Genomic DNA, 25486 nt, shown 5'->3' with positions numbered 1-25486 from the left:
GGGCTTCCCCCCGCGCCATGACTACAATAATTTCATCATTAAATCCAGATTTTTTTAAAAATTGTACTCAAACAATTCGAACCCATTCCCCAGAATATTGCTTGGTCTCTAAATAAATAGTTTAACGATAACACCACTGGACTATTCCTCCAACATTACATGCCGGTAATGTTTCCAATTAGTAATTTAACAGTAATCACTGTATTCTGTCCAGTTTCTTCTGCGATATTATTTCATGACCAATAATGTCTCCAGAGCAATCGAGCCCAGTGTGAGAAGCCAACCTGCTAGTAACACATCAAGGAAGTGTCAATGATCGTTTCTAATGATCTACCCATCCCGTGTTGAAGGGATGAAGTTGCCCGAAATTGTAGCTGAGATTTGGCATCTTATCACACGTGCTCACTCCCTAAGGAATATACATTCACCTAGGCAACGGCGGAAAAAAATATAGCAGCTGCCTGATTTGCACTTGGCCATGAGACACAGTTGGTAATTAAAACCCCCAAAATATATGAGAGTTGCATGAATATTAAAACGTATGGAAAACATTTATTTTCCAAAAAAAAGCGATATAACCAGTATGTTTTATACAGTAAGGACAAAACAGGCAGACAATGGAAACAAATTGGACGCGATTTTACAAGATGCATTTCGATTGTCGGAAGAAAGCAGGTTGAAAAGGAAAAGCGAGAGGTACACATTAGCATATAACAATAAAAGAAAGGGAATCGGTCTAAAGGCTGTTTATTACGGTTACAATGCGACCAATAATAGAAATATCAGAGATGGTAATTTAAACACAGCATCTCGATTTCTTTCCCTACTCCATTGTGAGATACCTAGAAGCTGGCCGCTATCATTTAAGGGCCTATCTCTAACACTAATAACATGAAGACTGCATATTTCTGGGACTGTACATTACCAAATTTCCACCTGTAAATCCAAGGGGGAAAAGTATTCAAAATAACCCGCTAACAATTACTCGAATTAATTAGTTTGGGTTATATACAGACACAATATGTATCAGTGATTATACATTTCACTGGGATACAATAGGCGATTATTTCAGCATTATTTATCTTATTATAGGAACCAGATCATTAAGCTGAGAAGAACACGGTTCTTCAGGCACATTGACAACAGGTCGTCCCCTGTGCCATCTCTCAGTTACAGACTGACAGTAGGAGTTTTATTTTAGCTACAATCTGATTGTATAGTATTTCCGTGATTAAATCACTCACCGTTGCGTTCTCAGTTATGTATTTCCATGCAGGCAAATCATTGCTCATGGTCCAGTTCGTCGGAGACAGGGCTATTTTATCCTCCTACAATACAACAAAAGAAAAATAGCATCTTACGGTCGGATATGTAGAGGGTTTTATTGGAAGCTGCTTGGCGCCTGGCAAGTAAACGTCTTTATGTATCCTAATAACCAGTGTTAAATCTCCATAAGGAGGTGATCTCAGCTCGGCAGGAAGCAACCGAAGACATTAATGCAGAACAGAAAAGTTCCCTCAGTTGGCAAGGGGCATAGAACGAAGCAGTAACTGGGAGAAACGCATCTCTCATTTCACAATGTACTCACTTGTTGTGTAACAGAATATGACAGCGCCTCTTTCCGGATTTATTCATACTAAATGGCAGAGGAATAGCTGGCGGGGAGAAGTTGGCGTGTGCAGACTTCCTCCAACCCAAGACTGGAAAGAAAGGAGGGATCTAAGAGAGGAAAGCGACCGCACAAGGACTGAGCGGAGGGATCGCCTCGGAGCAGGAATTCCCCCCCCCCCCCCGCCCCGATCAGCTTTTCACGCAGGCACCTCCTCCCTACTCTGCTTCATTCTGCTCGGGCTACACTGGGCTCGGTCTTACACTCTGGTGAGCACCGAAGTTAATGCATTTTTTTCTTTAAACCTTTTCAACTAGGCATGACTGCCCACCTTCGGGGGCTCGACCTTCAGCCTCCTCCCGCCCCGTCTCTCAGGCAGATCTCTCGCTGAGCTGGGCTGGGATTCGCCTCTCAGGCTGAAGGGGAATGATCAGACCGCTGCCACATGTGCCAGTTACCAGACAGCAATTTCTTTGCAGCTCCTGCCAATCTGTCAGGGGTTGCATTGTTCAGCTGGGCAGTTGCCCGGGTACGCTACAACTGAAAGGGCCTCCCTTCCGTGCACAACAGCAGATGGAGCTCCCGTTCAATCTAAGCCTGATATTTCCTCCTCGCTTTATAGAGAAAAATAATTATTTTAATTGCACTTCCGTCCTTACAGTGATACTGAGGCAAGAGATTGGGGAAAGGAATGGTTGTCACGCACCAAATGCTTGCAGGTGAGTTTCAATGCTAAATGCAGGAGAGAAAATAGATTTTTAACATTTCAGATGTAGATATTTTGCCTTTTTGAGATCTCATAGGATGACAGAAGGCCTTTTCTGAAACAACAATCTTTTTGTAAAAGTCCCTGAGAGTCTGAGATGCCCGTTTCATTTCAGAACTGCAACATTTGCAGATTTTTTTTCCCCCGAGGTCCACGCACATACAAAAGCCTATTTGTGAGCAGTTGCTTTGGGTTTGGTTTTGAGAATGCGATTCATTCATTTGAGAGTCTTGGCTATATTGGCCGTGGAAATTGAAAACGGAAGAGGATTATGCTGTTTTCCCCAGTTGAAGCCTTTCCATGCACCGTGTGCGTTTGCCAATTTAGTGCGGGAATGAATCACTTCCATTGTGGCGACTGGTGAAACAAGCACTGTTTAGATTGCACACTTCAGCTGACACACTGCCATAGAAATCCACATTTTATGTCTGTATCTGCTCAATCGTATCACGTGACTTTATCCTAGGCTGGAATATCCATCGAGTATTCCGCACAACAGTACAGCATCCAGACAAGATTATCGCCGCACCCAGACAACGTAGACTTGCAGCATTTTCCATATATATCAGGTTAAACAATCAATTATTTCCGATTCCATAACTCACAGTCCTTTATTGATTATTAAGACTATATTCGTTGTCCTCAGGTGTGGCTACTTGTTCACCAGCGACTTATCTCTTGTTTTTGCAAAGAAAAATCATAAGTGAGATTATGTGCAGTTATAAGCTTCATTAAGAATTTTAGGTTTTTGTTAGGCTCTCTCTATAGTTACCTTCAATAGAAACATGAAGACTTTTGAGTATTCAATCTTATCAATAGAAAGACACAGTAACCAAAGAGTTTGAAATTTGTCCCTTATGTTTCCCGTTTTCCAATTGAAGGAACTATGTACACTTGGGAAGAAGAGACTATTGAGAAAATAGACCATTAACCACTTGCTTTTTTAAAAAAACACAAACTGCTTAATTGAATAAATAGTTACCTCATTTGGTTCAAACAAAAACAGGAAGCATTGGAGAAACTCAGTTGGTCTGGTAGCATCTGTGGAGGGAAGATACTAAACGTATCCAGCCAGTGACCCATCTTCAGGCCTGCTGAGTTTTCTCCAGCAATATCTGATTTTGTTTGTTTCAGACGTCAAGCATCCACACTTCTTTGTTTTACCTGATTTTGTTTTTTTTAATTTCCATTTGCATACTTGCTTGAATATGCAAAATATTGGATTTGACACTGTGCAAATAAGAAGTCTTTTACTTTGGAAAATCCTATGCTATTAGTGGAGGCCAGAAATATACAGGTGTTATGTAAAAATCAAAACAAGCAATGCAAAAAAGTTTGTAATAGAGACAGAATTTGAAGGTTATCCTGTTGTTTAATTCATCTATTCAACCCTTGATGCCTTTGTGCACATCATAATACAGAGATGAAGCAAACATTTTCAATCTTTAGAAATTTCTTTCTCAAAAGGTGATGGAAGCTAAGCCTTTAACTATTTTTACGACTGAAGTGAATAAATAACCAAGGCACTGATAGTTACCAGGGGTAGGTGGGAATGTGGATGTGAGGTTACAATTAGATTCGCCATGATCTTGGTAAGTGGTAGCATGCTTCTGTGAGGCTGAAAGGCTTAACCTACTGCATATTCATGTGCCCGATGCAATCATAGCTCCTGTCCATTCATCCATTCTCTTCTACTTTAAATTCTATCTGCCCTTGATAAAATAAAGTCTATATCCCAGTCACTTGACTAATCAACATTAATCCTCATGTTAGCTTACTATAACCTTATCTCCATAAACCGAACATCATCAACCCCTTAGTATTTGGTAAAGTTGAAGAACTAAGTTCTCTGCTCTATAAAACTGGTAGCTGTCAATATTGCATGCTGTGCCGTATTTTGTTTGTTGGTAATAATCAGGCTCAAGACATCATCTTCTCTCAGAAACAATTTACTCCAGCCTCAACACAAATATCTTCTATCTTCATTGGGACATTCAGAATCAATTTGATTTGAGAGGAGTTTCTTTGTCAGTCGTGCTCCTGAACATAAATAAATGCTCAAAAATTGCTTGTAAACATGTGGCTACCGTTTAATCTCATTTCAAGTTAGACATTTTAAGCGGATGAAATATATGCTCTCCTAGAATTAGCATCAGCCTTTGTCTTTGAGTCATAAGGTTTGGAATGAAATCCCATCCAAGCAACATGCGCTCAAACTCCAGTACAGTCCTGAGAAATTTTTACACTCTCAGCAGTAATACCTTTTAGATGAGATAGTAGACTGTGTTTGCCTCTGTGTGAAAAAAATCTTGTGATACTGAAAAGCAGAGAGTTCTCCCTGGTATTCTAGCCAATAAATCTTCCAAACCAACTACAATGAAATAGATTTTCTTATTCCTATTTGTGGAATTTTGCTTTGAATAAACTGCCATTTTTTCCACATTACACAAACCATTACATTTCAAAGATTTGACATTCTAACTAATGAATTAAGATATGTTTTGTTACAAAAATTTCAAAATAATTATTTAGGCAGATCTAACATTCAATGGTTTTCTGTTTTTAATTACCATGGTAAACATTATCTGTATTTGCAAAACTTTACCCACTTATTAAATCCACATGACAACATCTGTACCTAAGAGTTTGAACTTTCCTTTGAGAATATAAACAAGCTTTGCGTAAAGCTGCTTTGTCTATTGCTGGTACACTTTGATGACACTCATGCCTTAGAAATGATAATCTAGGATCATCAGTGGGCACTAGACATGAGTAGTAGCCCCAGAATGGCTGGCCTGTCATTGTATTGCTTTCCAGAAGTCCATAAATGACATCTTCTTGACCCAGATCAGGAAGCTAGTGAAATGGATGTGTACCCCTCAAATATTCATGCATGCTTCATTGTATAATGCAACTGTCTTGTTTAAACCCAGGTTTACCTAATAAAACACAGTTTGCAACAACACAGTGGCTCAGTGGTTAGCACTGCTGCCTCACAGCGCCAGAGACCCAGGTTCAATTCCACCTCTGTGTGACTGTGTGGAGTTTGCACATTCTCCCCAAATCTACGTGGGTTTCCTCTGGGTGCTCTGGTTTTCTCCCACAGTCCAAAGATGCGCAGGTTAGGTGGTTTGGCCATGCTAAATTGCCCACAATGTTCAGGGATGTGTAGTTTAGATGGGTTGTGGGGGATGGGTCTGGGTGGTGTGCCCCAAGGGTTGGTGTGGATTTGTTGGGCCAAAAGGACCTGTTGCCAGACTGTAGGGATTCTTTTCTATTTTATGTATATTCTGCATTTAGTACTGATAAGGTCTTTATCATTCATACCTTAACTAATCCCACATAAACCTCAACAAAAATGCCAGTTGAAAATAAACATTAATATTACGATCTGGACTCTTCCTAATCCCATTATGATGGACTGCTGCTAATGCATCTGTAGCATTTTATAGTATGTTCCTTATTCACTGGCAATATATTGATTCCAATCAGGTTTGGGGGAAAATCCTTTGAAGTTGTTGTTCAGGTTTGGGGTCACCATTAGCTTGGCATGTTTGGAGTGTGCTTTTAAGGGTGACCCACTTCATTCTAGTTGCATGCCCCCTGTTTGTTCCATCCATCTTAAAGTTTTGATATTAGTATGCATCTCAGCATCGATGGAAATTTGATACTTTTCAGTCTCTTTAATTGAAGTCATATGGGTCCATCAGATCTCTAAAGGTTACTTTTATTTAGTTTTAGTTCATTTATGTTTACTTTCTTTAGTATTACCCTCAGCAGTAGTGGTCAGTGCTAAATGTGAGCTCATTTTGAATTGAAAAGGTATCCATTATATTGCAGAGCAAGCTGCTGTCAATGCCAGTCTGGCCAGCAAAGATGTCACACCACCACGACAGTCTTTGTCTCCCCATGCCCTTGGTGCCTGCTGCTAGCTCCATCACACACACTGCACAGCTCACCACTTTGCTCAGGGAGTGGGGAACAACTGAAGCAGCAAGGAGCTCTTTCTGTGTGTGCCTCTGGATCATTGGTTATCTAATTCCTTTCAGGGACACTCCTGCATGAGCACAGCACAATGCTGCACGTTTAATAGAGCCACAAATTGACCTGTTAATTCTGCCCTACTGTTCGGTCCATTGATTGCAGTGAGCTGACTCTAAGAAGTTTGAGTGCCATGCTGCGTTGCTGCATGTGCTAGTCACTGCATTACCTAATGTAACATTGGCAGTAAACTCAGACTATGTGTTTTTTGGTATACTTGTAGTTGATAGAAGTTCTTATCAAATCCCTCATGCTGGAATTTCTTTTTGGAAGAACATTTCTCCCATTGCATTTCCAAATTGGTGAAATAGTCCTTTAGTCAGATACCAGTATTGTTATTCTTGCTTCAGTATTTTAAATTAGCAGCAAAAATGTGTGTCATTGAGAGTTGCTTTTTATCACATTGGCTAAAAACTGAATTTATAACTAAATTATACTGATAAAGCTCAAAATAAATTTCAAGAGGGTGAACCTACAAACAGCTAGAGCTATTTAAGAGATAGTTAGATGTTATCATTGGGAGAACATTGGTTTCAACAGTAGACTGGGCAAAGATGAGCTGAATGTTCTCCCTCAGCTGTAATTATATTAATTACTGTGATTGGTGTGACCAGAACATCATATTGCATTCCATACATTAACTAGCCACAACCTCAATTATACAAACACTGCTGCAGTCAGGATGTGTCTTCCTTTGTCTCCTATTCCCCTTTTTTTCCCCCAATTTGTGCTTTGACTTTGACTTCTTCCATTATTTTGGAATTATCTTTTATTGGTACTTATCCTTCCCAACCACCAGGATCAGCCAAGGTACACGAGATGAAGTAGTCTTGTTTTAGTCCATCAATTCCTATCGTCCAATGGGGCAGAATCTTGAAGGTGAGAAGGGCACTTAGTTGGGATGGAGGGGGTGCTGTTGGCAAATCCAAACCTTGCTGCTGTCCCTCTTCCAGCAGAAGTTAGTTCTGGGTGGCAAGTCCATTGCCAGCCATTCTGCTGCCAATTGAAGTCAGTTAAGAACCATGGAAACAGCCTCCATCCTATTGCTGTTCAGATTACCCAGCTGCAAACAGGCTTTACAGCATAAGTGACAGGTCAGACTTGCAGGCTGCTTATCACTTTGAGGTTAGAGGAGATTGTGGGTGCTGAACCAAAAGCAGTCAGTAACTGGTGATGAGGCTGGATATCATTGTCAGGGGAGGGGTGGCAGTGAAGGTGGGTGTTGAATGAGAACCAACTCCCTGCCTTTGCTTTCAACCCTTCTTCTCAGGCCAATCAATCCAACACACCACTCTCCCCATATCACTTCTCCTAGGTCTTGCCAGCCTCTGACTTGCTGACAACTGTCCCTGATGGGATGTTTGTTCCCACGGAAAGGCTTACTGGTGGCCTCAGCCCTACCCAACTGGCCAGTGGTTCAGCAGGCCTTCCCTAGGCAGGGCAGTCTCTCACCACCTCCCTTGCCAGTTGACGAGACCCACAGTGATGTAGTACAATTCTACCCAAGGTGATATTCTTAAGCACAAAGTATAAAGCTGTCTATGAATGTACTGAAAGTCTCTGACATGTGAATTCTGTGCATACAAGAAACAAACTTCATTAAAAAGTAAAATCAATTCCAAATTAGCCTCAGTAACTCTTGTATTTGGAAGTCAAGCTTATTTTTCACTCTTCTTTGTTCTAAAGGGTTACAGGAAATTGCTTCGGCATAAAGGCAATGAAAAGAAGTCAAACAGTCGCTCGGAAGAGATCCTATGCGTCTGCCCTTAGCCAAAAGGCTATCCAAAGGATTTGTCAATGTTTACCCTCTTACAAGACCTTTAAGTGTCATTTCATCATATTTTGTATAATGTCAGGGAGCATCTAGTAATTTAAAAACTAAAAGGTCTATTCTCAAACCAATTATTTAGCCCAGGAAGAAAAGTTGCAGAGGGCCTGACTTTAGATAGACTGATTAATAACTCCTTGAAAGATGATACATCTGTGCTGCCAAGGGAAGGTATAAATCAGCTATGGAATGCCACTAGTTAGAGCTGAATTGCGTGGGCTGTAATATTTCTGATTATTTGCTTGAAGTTGAAGCAAGGCAGAAATTTGATGGTGTTGTAACTTGCTGTAGGTTTCAACTCCATCAAGATTTCGAATGAGGTTAAGTAAATTCCATGCTGGTCAAACTTTACATAGCTGAAGAGGGAAATACCAAATGGCCTTTGCTCTCTTACTGTTTATTGTTTTACAAACTAACCTTCCTGTATGCTCCTGTGCATTTCAATTCAGGACACTGTTTTTCTATTCCAAACTAAACAGGAAAAAAAGTAATTGATTAAGAGTGAAATCTTACCATTCACCCAAGCCTATTCATGTCACTGCCAAACAGCACATCCATAAAGACATTCAAATGATATCATCTAAACCTTAACAGGCTCTGCTGTTGTACAAACTTGCATTATCTTTTACAAGTCCCAGGCTTTGACAGCAATATTCCCAAAATTGTATCAGTCAAATGATTTCATGGATCTCCCTTTCCATCAGGGAACCGATCAGAAGAGATCCCAGCTCTCAAGTAAATTGACAGATCCTAAGTTCACCCTAAATGAAGTGTCAAAAATATTACAACTCATTGCAAACAAACAAACATTCACTGGTTTCCCTTTGTTACCAGATATTTCAACTGCAAATTGTTTCCAGTAGGAAACACGCTGGAGGTATTTTCCAAACTTACTCCCATCTGAAGAAAACCAACAAATTTACCAATATTCCAACAACACCCCCCCCCCCCCAACACACACACCACACCTCCTCCCCCCCCAACTTCAGTCAATCTCCGAGAAGCAAGAGTTCGCTTTTTGGTCTTTGGTTTCCACTCCAGAAGAGGTCAGTTCTGAGGAGTGATGCAAAGCTGGGGAAAATGAAAGTAACAGGCAGATTTGCATCAGGTGGGGATTAAAGACTGAAAAACCTGATTCTGAACTTGACTCTATCCCACTCCTTCCTGGCTAGGTCGAAATCAGGAAGGCAGGTGAGCCTCCATCCTGCTCGAAAGAGGCTTTTGAATGTCGAATTTTAAAGAGAATGTTGAAGTTGCAAGTTTCATTGACATTCAGGTTTCCTACTTTACGCGAGTCTGCCAGGTTTCCCAAGCATCAGTCAGTCCAGCATTTTCAGAGGTCAGGACTTGGTAGAGTAGGAGGTGAGTGTCTTTTACTTTATGCTTCTTACTAATAGGCTAGCATTCTGTGATTCATGCAATAAACCCCATGCTATGCTGCAGCTTTCTGCTGTCTTTCCACATTTAACTAATATTCAGTTTTTTTATTCTTCCTCCAAACTACATAACATTACACCTTACCACATAATATGCTGCCTAATTTTTGCCATTCATTTAACCTGACAATATCCTCTGCAAAATCCTTCTGTTATCTCCACCACTTGCCTTCCCACTTACTTTTGTGTCATCTACAAACTCGGTCATAGCACATTTATCTCCATCACTCAAATATATATCTGCACTACTCTAGTTACAGGTTGCCATCCTGAAAATGCACCCTCAGTCCTAATGTTGCCTACTACCCCAACACCATGGGCTCTTCACTTATCAGATAGCTTTATGGGAGGTATCTTGTTAGAATGCTAATTGGAACTCAAATATGTTACATCTAGTGATGCTGTTTATCTATCCTGCTTATTACCTCTTCAAAGAACTGTAATATATTTCAGTCATGATTTCCCTTCATGAAGCTATGTACATTCTGTTTGATTATGTAATGTAATAGCAGATAATTTAGAAATACATCTTTTAATAGATTCTAGCATTACCTGATGACAAATCTTAACCTAAGTGGCCGTTGTTACCTGTTTCTTTTTTGTCTCCCTCCCTCACCTTTTTGAATGAGGGTGTTACACGTGCAGTTTTCCATTTCACAGGGACTTTTCCAAAGTCTAAGGACATAAGAACTAGGAGCAGGAGTAGGCAATTCAGCCCCTCAAGTATGCTTCACCATTCATTACGGTTGTGGTTGGTCTCAACTCAGCTTCAAGTCCATTTTCCTGTAACCTCTCCCTAACTCTTCAATCCATAAATTTACTCAAATGTCTTGGCATCCACCACACTCTTAGGGTTGTGAATTCCACAGATTCATGACCATTTGAGAAAGGCAAGTTTTCATTGTCTCTGTTTTAAATCTTCCACACCTCAGCCTAAATCTATGACCTGGTTCTTCCAGATTGCCCCACAAGAGGAAACATCTTCTCCATATCTACATTTTCCAACCCCGTTTATCTTTATGTACCTCAATTAGATTAGATTCCCTGCAGTGTGGAAACAGGCCCTTCATCCAACAAGTCCACACTGCCCCTTGGAGCATCCCACCCAGACCCATCCCCCTATAACCCACACACCCCTGAACACTACAGGCAATTTAGCATGGCCAATCCACCTAGCGGGCATGTCTTTGGACTGTGGGAGGAAACAGGAGCACCCAGAGAAACCCACGCAGACCAGGGAGACTGTGCAAACTCTACACAGGCAGTTGCCCAAGGCTGGAATTGAACCTGGGTCCCTGGCACTGTGAGGCTGCAGTGCTAACCACTGAGCCACCGTGCCACCCCAAAGATCTCCTTTAATTCTTGTAAACTCAGAGAGTATCAGCCTAAACTGCTCAATCTCTCTTCGTAAGACAAACTGCTCATCTCTGGAATCAAAGTAGTGAACTTCATCTGAACTGCATCCAGTACACTTACATCCCTCCTCAGGCAAGGGACCAAAACTGTATACAATAGCCTGTGTGCAGTTTCACTAATGCCTTGAACAATGGCAGCAACATTTCCCTATTTTTTATTCCTTTACCAATAAGTGCCAAAATTTTATTTTCCTTCCTTATTACTTGCTATACTGCATCCTCATTTTCTACAATTCATGCACAAGGACTCTTAAGTTTCTTACCATTTAGATAATAAAAGTTATCTTGCTATTCTTCTAACCATGATAGATAACCTCACACATACCAGTGTTAATCTCCATCTGCCAAGTTTTGGTCCCTTCATGTAACCTATCTATTTCCATTTGTAAACTTCATATTTCTTTATCACAACTGGCTTTCTCACCTATTTTAGTGCCATCTCCAAATTTCTCGTAGTACCTTCTATCCCTGCATCCAAGTCACTAATATATAAATAGTAAATAGTTGTGATCCGAGGACCAAATCTAGTTACATCTTGTCAATCAAAGACATACTTATTCTCACTGTCTGGTTTCTTTTGGTTAGCCAATCCTCTATCCAAGCTAATATATTATCCCTAACCCTATATGATTTTACCTTCTGAATTAATCTTATCAAATACCTTCTGGAAGTCCAGATATGCAACATTTACAGGATCCCCATTATCCAAAGATTCTTGGAAAAATACTAGAAGAAGTGTATCCACTACCTCTCTCAGTCACATCTTTTAAAATCTTATGATGCAACCCAGGTCTAGGGGATGTTTTAGCCTTTAAACCCATTACTTTTCCTAGTAATTTTTCCTCTAATGCTTGTTTCTGTGTTCCCCACACCCCCAACTACCACCAGCCCAGTCCCTAGTCCCCTTGATTATTTAGTGTATTTGGAATGCTATTAATGTCCTCTGTTGTGAAAATTGATGCAGAGTACTTATAAACTCCTCTGGCATTTCCTAATTCACTATTGTTACTTCCCCAGCCCCATTCTCATTAAATGTTCACTTTAGCCTCTCTTTCCCATTTTATATATTTAAAGAGACTTCTGCTGTCTGTTTTTATATCACTTGTTAGGTTGCCCTCTTAGTTTTTTTCTCCCCTCTTTATTTATAACTTGGTTATCTTCTAAAAGCTCCCCTGTCCTCTGGTTTATCACTAACCTTGGTCATTTTGCATGTTTTTCTTTCAGTTGGATACTATCCGGAACCTCCTTAGATTGCACTGATTGATTTGACCCCTTCCCAGAATCCTCCTTTTTCTTGGGATGCATATTTGTTGCGAGTCATGAACTATTTGTTTAAATGTCTACCATAGTTCCTCAACTGTCTTTTCTGTTAAACTCTTTTCGCAGTCCTCACCTCTATACAATTACTCTTATTTAAGTTTAACACAGTTGTTTTGAGCTAAATTTTTCCCTCTCAAACTGAAAGCTAAATTCTGCTATGTTCTGGTCACTGATCCCTAGGAGATTTCTTATTCCAAGATTATTTATTAAACTTTTCTATTACTAGATCCAAAATAGTCTGGTCTCAGGTTAGATCCACAACATAGCGTTCCAGGAAACTGCCCTAAATACACTCTGAATTCTCTCTCATGGCTACCTTTGCCTATTTGACTTTTGCAATAGACATGAATGTTAGAGTAAATTAATCATGGGTGACTATCTTTGTAAAATACCCTCATTGTCTGATGATTTATTCCTTCCCTATAAAACAACTATTGTGAGGTGGCCTATAGACTACTCCCACCAGTGCCTGCTTCACCTTGTTATTTCTTACCTCCACCCATATGGATTCTGCGTCATCTAACTCAAGATTCTTCCTTGCTATTGACATATTTTATCTCATACTAACAAATCTACCCAACCACTCTTCTCTTTCTTCCTGTTTTCTCAAAAAGTTTTATACCCCTGAATGTTTATTTCCTAATTTGACCCCCTTGTAACCATGTCTCCTGAATGATGCTGAGTGGAATCTAACACAATTTTCAGTCAACTTGTACTGGGACTATTGATTGCCTCTAAAAGCAGCAGCTGTATCCTATCATCAATGGAAAGAAATTAGTCAAGACCCACAAAGTTTACATCCAGGCCTTCATAGTGTTCAAAGACCTTCCGGTCCTGAACTGGCAAATTTGGCCAAACTTTACAGCAAATAAAAAGGTTATCTTGCCATTTCAGAAACTCCAGTTATGTTTCTGTGCACATCAGTTTTTTTCCAAACACACTTTTCTCAAAAATCGCAGAAACAGTACAGCAAGTTGTATTAAATCAGTATAATAAAGTTGTCAATGCAAATTAGAAGTTCACAGATTTGTTTTGTTTGTGTATTTTGGTGCCCCTAATTCAAATTGACAGCATTATTGCAATCTGACTTTGAGTGTTCTATTTCTGAAGGAGGTTAGAAATTCTCTTAGTGGCTCTGAAAGTACTCCGAAAGCATTTGATGACATAATATGTCAGCAAGATTGACAGTTTGAATTGTTGTCACTCTAGTTTTTACTCATACAGCATGGATACACTGTTAATTCTCAGGAGCCTTGTAAAGTGGTGAGCAATTATTTAAGTCTGATGGTTCACAAAAATGCTGCTTACTTATCAAACCTGGCACTATATGCGATCGACGCATAAAACAGTGATAGTAGATTGCACAGAAATAGAAAAAAGGGTGAGGTACAACTGGCAGGTTCCAAAGAAGATATACATAAGACATTTTGGTACCAAGTCTATGTCTGGTTACCATCCAGATTCTATAGTAACAGCCTCCCATTATCCAACTGTTCAGCATTCAATTCAATGCGTCCCTGTGTTGTACTCAGATTGTAATAATATTTCCATTTCAAGGCCTAGATTTGTCATATGTTTGCTGAAGCATTTGAAAACAGTGGCACTGTGATTATTTAGCTAAAGAAAGCCAATGTTTATTTATTTATAGTAATGGGGATAGCACCAGAAAAGTTGAATGATGAAAATTCCTCTGATGGTCATCTCAACTATCTAGCACCAGATTCCAAAATTATATTTCATCATTCAGAGTTTTGTAAGTAAAGGGTTTTCTCTCCTGTCTGTCATTGATATTACCATGGCTTATCCATTCCTAAAGAATAACTTCAGTGAAGAGTGTTTTTTAAACCTAGAAAAAAAAATCTGTTATTTGAAAAGAAAGGAACCTCGAACAGATTTTAAACAAAAACAGAAATTGTTGGAGCAACTCAGCAAGTCTGGCTCTGTAGAGAGAGCAGAGTGAACATCTCAATTCCAGTAACTCTTCCTCATGGAAACTGTTTTCTCTCCAGACGTGTTGCTAGATCTACCGAGTTTCTCCAGTAATTTCTGTTTTGTTCCAGATTTCTAGCATCTGCAGTTCTTTGCTTTATAGAGCAGGTTTTTGTAGCAGGATCTTTAAGGACTTTATATAGTGTCTGAAGCCTTTTTACTTCCACCAATAGGCAATGTGTCTTGCTTTCCTACTTGGTTAGCTTTGAAAATCATTATAGTTTATGCTTTGAAACAAATTTGAATGCTCTTGATTGAACCCTTATCTTACTCTCCTCTGATCTTTAGTGGCTTATTGCTAACCCATTCATTTTACCTTAAATCTGTTGGGTCTGTGTAGTATAACATCTGTTTGTTTGATAGCTGGCAACCAAGATATCTTTTCTGTCTCAGGACTATAGCTTGTCCCTCCAGTTTAATATATTAATAAATGCATAATTCAAAGTTTACATTCTCAATTGTATTACATGTGAGATTCTCATAATCTACAAATGTCTCCAGGCTACCTACATGAATATTTCCTGTTGAACTGAACATCAGACAAACCTTTTATCCTTGTTATACGGCTCAATCATCAAGATCAACTTTATTCCTTTATAACTCAAATTATTTCCATGTTATTATGGATACATATGTATGTCCTATTTTAACCCTGCTTTTATGGGCTACCTCATCCAACAAACTTACTAATTAGGACACTGCATTCCAGTTTATTTGTAATTGCTCAGTAACCCTAAATCTTCCTTTACCGCTCTTTTAATTCCCTGTCTTTTTATTCCAGAAGGAGCAATTAGAAAAACAGTAGATGAGAAATTCCAAAAGCTTGGAGTAATGTTCATATAATAGCATATTTTAAGTTAACAAATAGAGCAAAGATCTGAAGCCAAGATAGGAGGAACTGCCAATGCTGGAGAATCTGAGATAGCATGGTGTGTTAAAATCAAAATCTGAAAATTTTCTGAAGAAGGGTCCCAATCCAAAACATCAAACTTTCCTGCTCCTCTGTTGCTGCTTGGCCTGCTGTGTTCATCCAGCTTCACACCATGTTATCAAAGATCTGAAGCCCACAGAGTGGAACACTACAAGTTGTGTTTTACATTAGGCCAATGTGATCAGAAAGTCAGATACACAGTCACAGTCAATTAACAGGAGCATCAAAGCTGGAACTGAAACAGAAAGTGTGGGTCTTAAGAGTGGACTTTGAAACTGCTTGAAGATGATCCTTTTCAATTGAATTGAAGCAGAGAAGTAAAAGGTCAGTGGATGCGGCTGCCATCTTTGTGTAGTAACAACATACTGTTCGTGCACTGGAGTGTTCAGGAGTGAGTGTTCCCTATGAGAGATTGACATCAGGGTGTCTTTTAGCTGTCCATTGCCTCATTCACTTACTCTTCAGCAGGTTACTGATTCTCTGGCTGATCTCTGTTGACCCCGAATATACTCCTGCTGCTATGTCCTTCTGAAGTGAAATCTTTATAGGTCCAGGTTTTACCTGTATAATATTAATGGAATGTTTCTTGACTGATGCAAAACATACCTACTAAATTTCAATTGTTTGCAGCTTGGAGGAGAAATGGGCTTAGTTACAGCATTATTCAACTAGTTTCCTGAGGTAGCAACATGCAACAATGATCATGGCTGCAGTCTTGATCTCTCAGGATCTATCCTGAGACTTGCCTTTCAAGGTAAAAGGAGGCAGGCACACTACAGGCTGTTTTAAAAGGAAGGCATTATGAAATGAGAAACTCAATTTCATGATGCTCCATGACTGATCACCAGTGAGCTGAACAATGAGTCTGGAATAAGAACCAAAAGAACTGTGGATGTTGTAAATCAGGAACAAAAACAAAGTTGCTGGCAAATCTCAGCAGGTGCATCTGTGGAGGAGAAAATAGAGTTAAAGTTTCGGGTCTGGTTACCCTTCCTCAGAACTGAGTTTGGAATTGTTTTCTTCTGAGGTAAGTGATGGTATTGATCAAGGGAATATATGTGGCTGTGTGAGTGAAAGCCGTGATTCCTTGCTCCTTGGGAGTGCCCACTACTATAAAATTGAATGTTCTGACTTACTGCTGCCAGTTGCTTTTTCTCAAGTGATCATTACATCTATGACTTCCTTTAAGAAAGAACAAAAGACTTGTACTTATGTAGCATACTTCAAGTCCACGACTTTGCAGGTGGAGTACTCAATTAGCTGTAATCACTGTCGTAAAGGAGCAAATATGGCAGCCAATTTGTGCTCAACAAGATCTCACAGCTCTCCTGATTTTCTTCAAATCTTGAGTCATGTACATCACTTGAATGAGCAGACTGGTTTAAAACCTTACTTGACGGACAGTGCCTTCAACAGTGCAGCCCTGTCTTTTCATTGCACCATAGAGTCAAACTGGGCCTTCCAAGCTGACAGTGCTATCCCTGTGATATAGCGGAGACAAATACTGAGCTGATCAGCAAATGATTAGCAAATTACAGATACACTCTGGTGCAATGAAGCGGAGGCCTTTAAAGCCAGGTGAAGAGGAGGTGGAAGTTGCACTGAAATATATATGAAAACATCATTGTGTTCCTAATGAAATGCAGCCTCCATAAATATTAAATTAAGTGGAGGTAGAAGTGTCTCTATGGACAGTTGCACACCAGACATATTGATGAATATGGTGTACCTTCATTGAATTAGAGAAACTTCAGGCACAAAAGAAACCTCTGCAGCCCAGCTTCTCTATTCCCCAACCTGTTTCACATTACTTTTTCTAAAAGAGAAATTGGAAGCAAAGTCTGGACTGGAAACATAGTGAAATCTTTAAAATTGGGTGGGATGTGTTATGGGAATGGGAGCATAGTAGCAGAAGCTAAAGGGTAAAGCAATAACAGCAAACTATTCCAATAATCAATGTTGGCTAACAAGTAAGCTTTTTATGATGGTGTTTAAAATACTGGAGTGATAATCCATACAGTAAAATGGCACCCAGACTGGGCATGATAGACTGCAGGATATGTCTGTGTGCATATGGGCTGCAGATATCACCAGACTGGTACTGAGGAAGCTGGGAGGTGGAGACGGGCTGATGAAGCAGAGCTTTCCTTTCCTGGAGGGATCTGCAAAGTCACTTTTCTTGCCCGCAATGTTGGTAAGCACCACTTGATCCATTCCAGTCACCATGCTGCCCAAGGTAGGTCCCTTCCCAAAGTTAAGAAGCCAAAGCTGGGAGGAATGGGGCTGCTTCTGCTTTTTTTTACCCTCAGCCCAATCTTCAGCCCCATCTACTGCTTCCCCATACCCAGAACCACCTCCTTGTCCAGACACTGAAATGACTAATATAATGGCCACTAGCCATGCATGGATGGGGCTGTTGGAGCCAGCTGGTCTCAATGTGGTGCTTCTGAGTGTGCATGTTCCTAGTGCCATCTGGTGGTGACACTCTCAAACAGAAGCTTTAATCAGTTACTGGATCTTTTAAATCAACTTCTACCTTTGTGTCCCAATTTAGCAATGCTACTGGACCGTTTTATTTGATTTGATATTATTGTCACATGTATCGAGAAACAGTGAAAACTGTTGTTTAACATGCTAGCAAGACAAATCATATTTTACCATAAGTACATCAGGGTAATAGAACAGAATACAGATTATAACGTTACAGCTGTAGAGAAAGATCAACTCTGTTTTATGAATAGGTCTCTCATAAGTCTGATAACAATGGAGAAGAAGCTGTTCTTGAATCTGTTGGTACATGCTAAGGATTTATTTGGTAAGGATTGATACACCCATCTTCAGTGAATTGAAACGATTTTTTAAAAAATGCATGGCATTACTCGGTCATTACCACATCATTTGACTGTTCCTGTTCCATGTTGGATACATATTTTGGTTGTCAGGCAGACATGATGTCAGGTTGAATATCAAGACAAAGAGCTAATCCAATATACTCTTACCTGAATATGAAGCAGAAACATAAAGAGACCTGAATTTTTACTGAGATTGTGCAGACAAGATAAGTCCAAAAGAAACCATTTAGTAGTGCAATCATCAAGATTGCAAGAAGACAAATACTGAGGAAGCTAATGAGTTCTACAGCTTTTAAAGGGTGGGTGGAGAACAAATTAGTTCATTTGAAAGACACTTGAGATTGAATTTCAACACAAATGAGAAATTGGATTTAAGGAATGGTAAACAATTTCCTCTAAATCTCAAAGCAAACCACAATTTCCTCCTTCTTTCATCTAAGGTTCCATCTACTGATGGAATGGAGGCATATCAAATGCCCAGGTTTGGAATTCACATTCCATTTGGTTTAATTGAAACTAATATGGTTACTATTTCTGACTTTTTTTTACCCTGAGCAGAAACCAGTCCCTCCTCTGGAAACTACAGTTGGTTGATTCTTTCAAGGATATTATTTTATGACTTCACTGAGTTACTCAATATTACATGTAATAGAGATGCTTCCTTATATATTAAAGGACTTCAGAAAACCCAATAATGCATACTGACATGAAATACCATAAAGAAGAAATTCAGAATTTGTCACTATGTAATAAAGTTTCCCTTTATCTTATTGTACATATAAAAATAAATAACTTTAATTGCACAAATGTACCAAGGTTCTGAACAAGGATATCTGGACCCAAAACGTTAACTCAGATTTCTCTGCACAGATGCTGCCAGATCTGCTGATATTTTCCAGCAATATCTGTTTTTGTTTCAGATTTCCAGCATCTGCCAATCATCCAGCTTTTAAAAATGAGAAAAAAAATCAAGCTAGCAAGATAATATGCCAATAAATTGTGTGTAATTCTTAGTTGACAGCTATTATTCGTTGCCACAAACTTTCAAAAATCCTGAAAAAGAGGAACTCAAATCTTTCACTCTCTTGTATCAACACTGCAGAATGACATAGAACCTCGAAGTTATCCTATTGGACCTAATAGTTGCCACTGGTTTTGGTTCCACTTATTTTACAGCACTTTCATAAATATCCCTTTAAAATTCTTAGTATAATAATATCCCAGACACTAAATGGATCCACTGTCTAAGCGGCTTTAAAAAGACACTGACTAGTATGGGAATTTCTGACTTTAATTCACTCAGTAAAGGATCGTTTGAATCATACATCCACATCAATTCCCTCAAGCAATGCTCCCAGTCTTTCAGAATTCCAAAGTATGCAGCCCCATAAATTGATTAATTATTTACTGGGATACATAGCTTCACATTCTCTAATAGTTAAGATGAGGTTATCTCAATGCCGCCAGAAGCTAATTCCATAAATGAAGTGGCTAATGGCAACATTCTCCAAAAATAAAATTCCTTTAAGTGCTTCTATAATTAACTTTGGGCCCTGAAATTTATAGAAGTGAGTGATGACAGCAAAACAGAATCAAACTTTCATACTCGTTAATTAAACTGAGTTGACAAAGGCCAGGGACTGTTTGGCTTAGCATTAACTGTACCGTTTGCTGACTGTGCCTTCATAATACTTCGTGATTTATTCCTCAAACAATATAGTTCTCAATTGCTTTCCCTGAGGGAATGTTAGTCGCCAAGATTTACTGCAAATGTCACAATCTGGGACAATACAACAAAGTCAAAACATTCAGATTTCTATTATAAAATATATATGTGTGTGCACATGCACACACACACACACACACACACACACACACACACACACACACACACACACACACACACTTTAAAGTTCTTTTAAACCCACACCCTCTTGAAGATAACAGCTCAGCTGGTAAATGTACCATTTGGTTTGCTGCTGAGTAACAGAGTACTCTGAAGTACAGAAGGCAGCCCTGGGCTTAGTAATTACAGTTTTCAGTTGTTGACAATGGGATTCAATAGCCATATTCCTGAAAAAATATTGTCAGAGCATTTCATTTTGCACTCAAAGAGTAACAGTTGATGCCCTTCAAAGGTAATTTATTGTAACTATGGAGTAAATTAGCAGACACCACAGGATGCAACTAATTTATTTCCTGGCAACATTATCAAAAGAAAACACTCCTCATGAGCCACATGTAACTCGCATCTAAACTATCCATTTTAATATTTAATGTTTAACAGATTTTTGTGAAAACTAGCTCCCTTCTAATGGCATTTCTTATAGTCTGTGATCAGTGTCAGCTTCTATTTCAAGAATGTTTTCTCAGATCAAAAGCGATGACATTTAGAATGCAGAATGGAACATGGGGTAAGGAAGCTCCCTCTCTCTCTTTCACCTCACCCCATCCCCCTCCCCCAACAAAAATGCCTGTTAACAGCGCTGACTGGAAAGAAGAATCAGAGAACTGAAAACTTGAAAAAATAACTGCCAACATTCACTGCTGACAATGTTCAAAAAACCAACCTTAGTCTCAGGTTAAAACCTTACACCTCAAAGACATTCAAAGGAATTTATACTGTATATATTCTTTCATCTTACATTGTTATGGACAGTAAAGCCTTTTAACTTTGTACCCGTGTGCGTGTGTGGACCCAAGTAACTGTAGAGTCCTTTCACTTGACATCATATCTATTATTTTCATTGGGGTTAACAGTAATACATTTGCCTTCTTTAACTCAGGAAAATCTTGTGATTGACTCCTTATTGCTTACAGTAAAATTAGTTAACTATATTTTAACTGGAGAAAAGTATGACCTTGTGCTAAAAAGGACTTAAAGATTTGTTGCGATCAGCAGGAGGGGAGCTGAAAAGAAGGGAACTGGTTGACTCCATCTCACTTGGACAGAATCACTTTGCCCAATTAATGGTGGTTGTGCCTTCAGCTGCTTAAACAGCACACTCTGAAATTCATCCAGTTTAAAGCCAACACCTTTGGCAAATAGTTTTGGTCACCATCAATATCCACTTTTGTCTGATTGACCTCTAAAACTTGCCGAGACATTTTTGACTTTACAGCTGCAATACAAATGCAATTTCTGATCATTTTGGTTGCCATTCCTCGCACTGTGCTGAAAGTGGTCTGAATAGGTTTTGAGATCAATTGAATGCTAATTACTGTTGTCAAAAATTGTCAGCTGAGAGACACATTCGTGGCAATGCTTGTGGAATTCTGAAAATGTCTCCTGCAAAGCCAGATACAATGAAATCAAGAATGATTGACAATGATGAGTGCCTACCTGGTCCACTTAGCAACAGGCCCTTTCAATTCAGAGACTGCAAATGTTAGTGACCATCTGATGCAATTTTATGAACCGCACCCCCTCCCCCTCCCTCCACCCCATGAAACTGGGGCTACGACATTTCCAGGAAACTGCATCCCCTGCTGGATCACGGAGGCAACCCACCACCACCTTCTCACAGCCAACTTGGGACAGGCAATAACTGCTGGCCAGCCAGCAATGCCCGCATCCCACAAATGAATTTTTTAAACAAATCCTGTGTTTGGGTTATTACTTGTTGTGAGCTGCACCTCTGTGCCCATATCTACTCTTCTGCAAAATGGGTGAGAAGAAAACCGCTTCTGCTGTCTGTCCTGCTGATGCTGTTTATCTCAGTTCATACCTGAGCCCCACGTCAACCCCTAGCATCACCCATGCTGAACTGATGAGAAGTGCAGGCTCCAAAGTAGTAAATTCTTTTAAAAAAAGTTGTTCTTGGGATTTGGGCATCACTAGCTAGGCCAGAATTTATTTCCCATTCCTAATTGTCCAGATGCCAATTAAGAATCAACCACATTACTGCAGGTCTGGTTTTACATGTATGAGTCATGATGACTGATTCCCTCCCTGGAGGGCATTAGTGAACCAGATGAGTTTTTAGGACAAGATTTTTACTTGGTTGCCATTAAATAGCCTTTTTTTAAAAAAGTTTCCCAACTTTCAGAAACACAGGGGAGATAATTAATTTGCTTCAAATGTCAGTAGGCTTGTTTTTAGAAGCAAAGTAACATCCAGATTGGGAAGACCATGCTATATCAGGTTAGACCACATTCAGAAGATTAAAGTCTATAAAAAAATTAACAATATCAACTTGCATGTACATATGCTTTAGTATAATAATGTAAAATGCCCCAAAGTGCTTTCCAAGTTTGGTAATTGGGCAAAATTTAACTCCAACCATGAAGATTTTAAAATAGACTACCAAATGCTTGGTGAAAGAGGCAAACATTAAAGGCCAAATGCAAGCTTAGTTTAGTCTGAGAAACCTGGTCAGCATGGATGAGTTGGACTAAAAGGTCTGTTTCCATGCTGTATGACTCTAAGACTCTAAAAGGAGGAGAGAGAGAAAAGGGAGGAGATTCAGAAAAGCTGTTGCACTACTTAGGATCTAGGCAGCTTAAGACACAGCTGTCAATGGTAGAAATCATGAATGCTCAAAGAACCAGAATTGAAATAATGCTAAAAGGATTATAGAGTTAGAGGAGGCAATGACAATAAGGAGAGACAACGAGGCTCATCCGCACAGTTTTTAAAAAAATACTACATTTCAGACATTTTCAGGACAATAATTTATTTCTGAGTATCACTGCTTAACACTACAGCAATTTTTAAAGCTCAACATACCATTGAAATGAGTAAAACATTTTAAATTTGTCCTCAGTTTTTGTTTTTAAATTCCTTTAGTTACTTAACTGCGCAAGCCCTAATGTTGGACCAGTGCAGCTGATTGAACACCAGTTACGCATCCTTGGAAATAAGATACACTACAAAAAAATCAAAAGGACAAGCCCAGCATTTGTTCAGTGTCACATCTCATGTCAGAATTGTCAAGAAATGCCAAGCTCATGAGAAAGACTCGATGCAAAAAAGGTTTAGTGAAGGTATGAAAGGCAATACAATTAAATAATTAACTTTTGTTTAATTCTCAGTTAAAGAGAAAACAATGGGAATATCAAAACATTTTGTTTGAATTTTTGTTTGCTCAGAAAGGATTTTGTGCAACGTGCAAGAGGGTGCAGTGTCATCCAGTGGGAAGAGTGAGCGATTGTAGGCTCATGAGTTGACATAGGCTGCTTTCCCAGAAAATATAAAGAATTTACCAATGAAAACGGTGGAAAAGAAAATCTGAATTAAGATTTTATACACAGTCGGTTTAGATAACCTGGAATAAGACAAGAATTTGGAATTGATGTTTATCGGGTCAGCCATGATTTCAATGAATGGCGCAGCGGTATCGAATGGGCCCAATGCCCTACTTCTGCCCCTTGGGTATCTGGTCTGATGTTACTGTTCTGCCTTGTCCATTAAAAAGGAAGTCCTTACCAGATTTTATTTTAACGAGCATTAAGTGTCTTTCTGATGGGTTGACTAAAATCACCATTTCAACGATTTATGATTTTACGTGGACAAACAATGCAGAAAGAGGCTATTCGGCCCATCGGTTCTGGACTGACCCTCCAAAGAGTATTCCACCCATCCCCATCATCCCGCATAGTTTTCTTTTTAAACCTGCGCCTGGAAATATTTCCATTCTAGAGGTGAAAATTGATCCGAGAGCAAATTACTGCCGATGTTGAAAATCCGAAACCAGGAGGAGAAGAGAAATTGTTGGGAAAGGCTCAGACAGAACACGCGTGCAAAATGTGGGGCTCTCGCCACAGATTCGGCCCGGCCTGACCATTTCTAGACGATTTTCGGCTTAAGTTCCAATCTTCATTTCTCCCCTTCAGAGGGGACTGGCCAGCTGGGCATCTCTCTAACAGCGACTTGGGAGGTTTAGTTTGATGATGGAAATACAAATATCACACGGGCAAGGAACGCAACTGACACGGATGGTGAACGGGCAATAAATGTGTAAAAACTCTCTCTGCATTCGGGAGACCACCGTTGTGTTCCTATCACTGCCGCTCCTACCTCTTGCTTTGATCAGGGCAAATACTTTTCTAAAGAGAGTGTTCTAAAAAGAAAAGCAGTTGACCTATTCGTTTAAATTACAGCTTCGGCCGATAAATGGTTAAAGAAATTTAAGAGTGCAATGCAATGAGGTGTTACAACTATAACAGGCAGGAAAGTGAAGACAGCCTGGTTCTGGAGCTAAGCTCCTTGTGAAAATCGTGGTAGGATTAACTTTTCAATTTGTATTTTTTTTAAACGCATTTGGTCTGCTCAGAAGCTGACTGCGTACAAGCATTCACTCTCCATCTTCATAACTCATCCAGGAAAAAGGCGGTAAGAGAGGTGACAGATTCAGGTCGATGGTAACGAGTCACGTAGACTGAAATAACTGCTCAGGTTTTTCGAAGGTACGAGTTAAGAATGAAAGAGAGGAAAAGCTGTTTTTACTTTCCTCTTGCAATGCTCGTGATCCTGCTTCCAGTTTACACTTGATCTGAATTTTGCTTGAACGTTGCCACAAAAAAAACACAAACAAGATGCGCTCGGATTGCAAAGATGCCCATACGATATTTTTTGTCGTGATCGGAAGAATTTTTCTGCCTTCCCATTAAACATCAAAGAGTAATTATCGAATAACTCCTCAAAGACTATCAGGTTTTTCTTTTGTAATTGTATCTCACTGATCCCCGCACACTTACACCACCGCCATCCCCTAATTCTGTGAAATACTCACACCCGTTGTGACGATTTTACTACAAATTGTCATGCATTTTGCAAAATCTTATTTTCCAATTTTCAGAGAGATTGACTAGACAAGCTCGCGGCGCGGCCGCCAATCACCGACTTACCTAATTGCAATTCATGTAGTCTATACGGGACAGAAATAGGCACCCAATAGCAGCTGCTTTAATTTTGATTTAAAACCGAGCGTTTTATGAATGAAACTCGCCTAGTTCCACCCACGCCGGGGTAACGTGGTGTTCGGGCCGCTCACATGACGGCTGCAGTGCTGACGCGAAGCTGAGGGGAAACCAGCAAATGAGGCTGAAAGGACGTGAGCTGGAGAGCGAGCCTCGCTGATTCACTTCAATCCTGCGCTCAGAAACCTCCGCTCCGCTGCAACACAGAGGTTCCCTTATCCCACACCGGCCTTACCAATGGGGCAGCTGCAGTTATAAAACAGCCCCCTGAGTATGTCACTTCTCTCCCCTCCTGTCTGTCTTTCCCATCCCTCCAAAATGATCCGTTCCACTTGCATCTGGGGTTATTTCCAGATATTCTGAATCAACCTCTTTAGA

The 25486-nt window shown here is 39.7% G+C and overlaps 1 protein-coding gene across 4 annotated transcripts in view; it reads right to left on the bottom strand.

Moving 5' to 3' along the window:
* The window catches only part of cbarpb (CACN subunit beta associated regulatory protein b), a 184766-nt gene extending 159593 nt beyond the window's left edge, over nt 1–25173 (bottom strand). For 2 of the 4 annotated variants that reach the window (XM_048559996.2, XM_048559999.2), the window contains exons 1-2: nt 1589–1772; nt 1245–1328 (exon numbers count right to left, since the gene is read on the bottom strand). In XM_048559996.2, the coding sequence (XP_048415953.2) occupies nt 1245–1292 (48 nt within the window). In that variant the 5' untranslated portion in view covers nt 1293–1328; nt 1589–1772. Of the gene's footprint in view, nt 1–1244; nt 1329–1588; nt 1773–1940; nt 2198–25036 lie in introns of those variants that run through there. The other 2 variants (XM_048559997.2, XM_048559998.2) reach the window with 2 other exon arrangements.
* Between the last annotated feature and the right edge of the window lie 313 nt (nt 25174–25486).

Source organism: Stegostoma tigrinum, chromosome 30 (genome assembly GCF_030684315.1).
Source record: "Stegostoma tigrinum isolate sSteTig4 chromosome 30, sSteTig4.hap1, whole genome shotgun sequence".
NCBI lineage: Eukaryota > Metazoa > Chordata > Chondrichthyes > Orectolobiformes > Stegostomatidae > Stegostoma > Stegostoma tigrinum.
The sequence above is the reverse complement of the archived record's forward strand: the minus strand, read 5'-3'. Positions and strand labels throughout refer to the sequence as shown.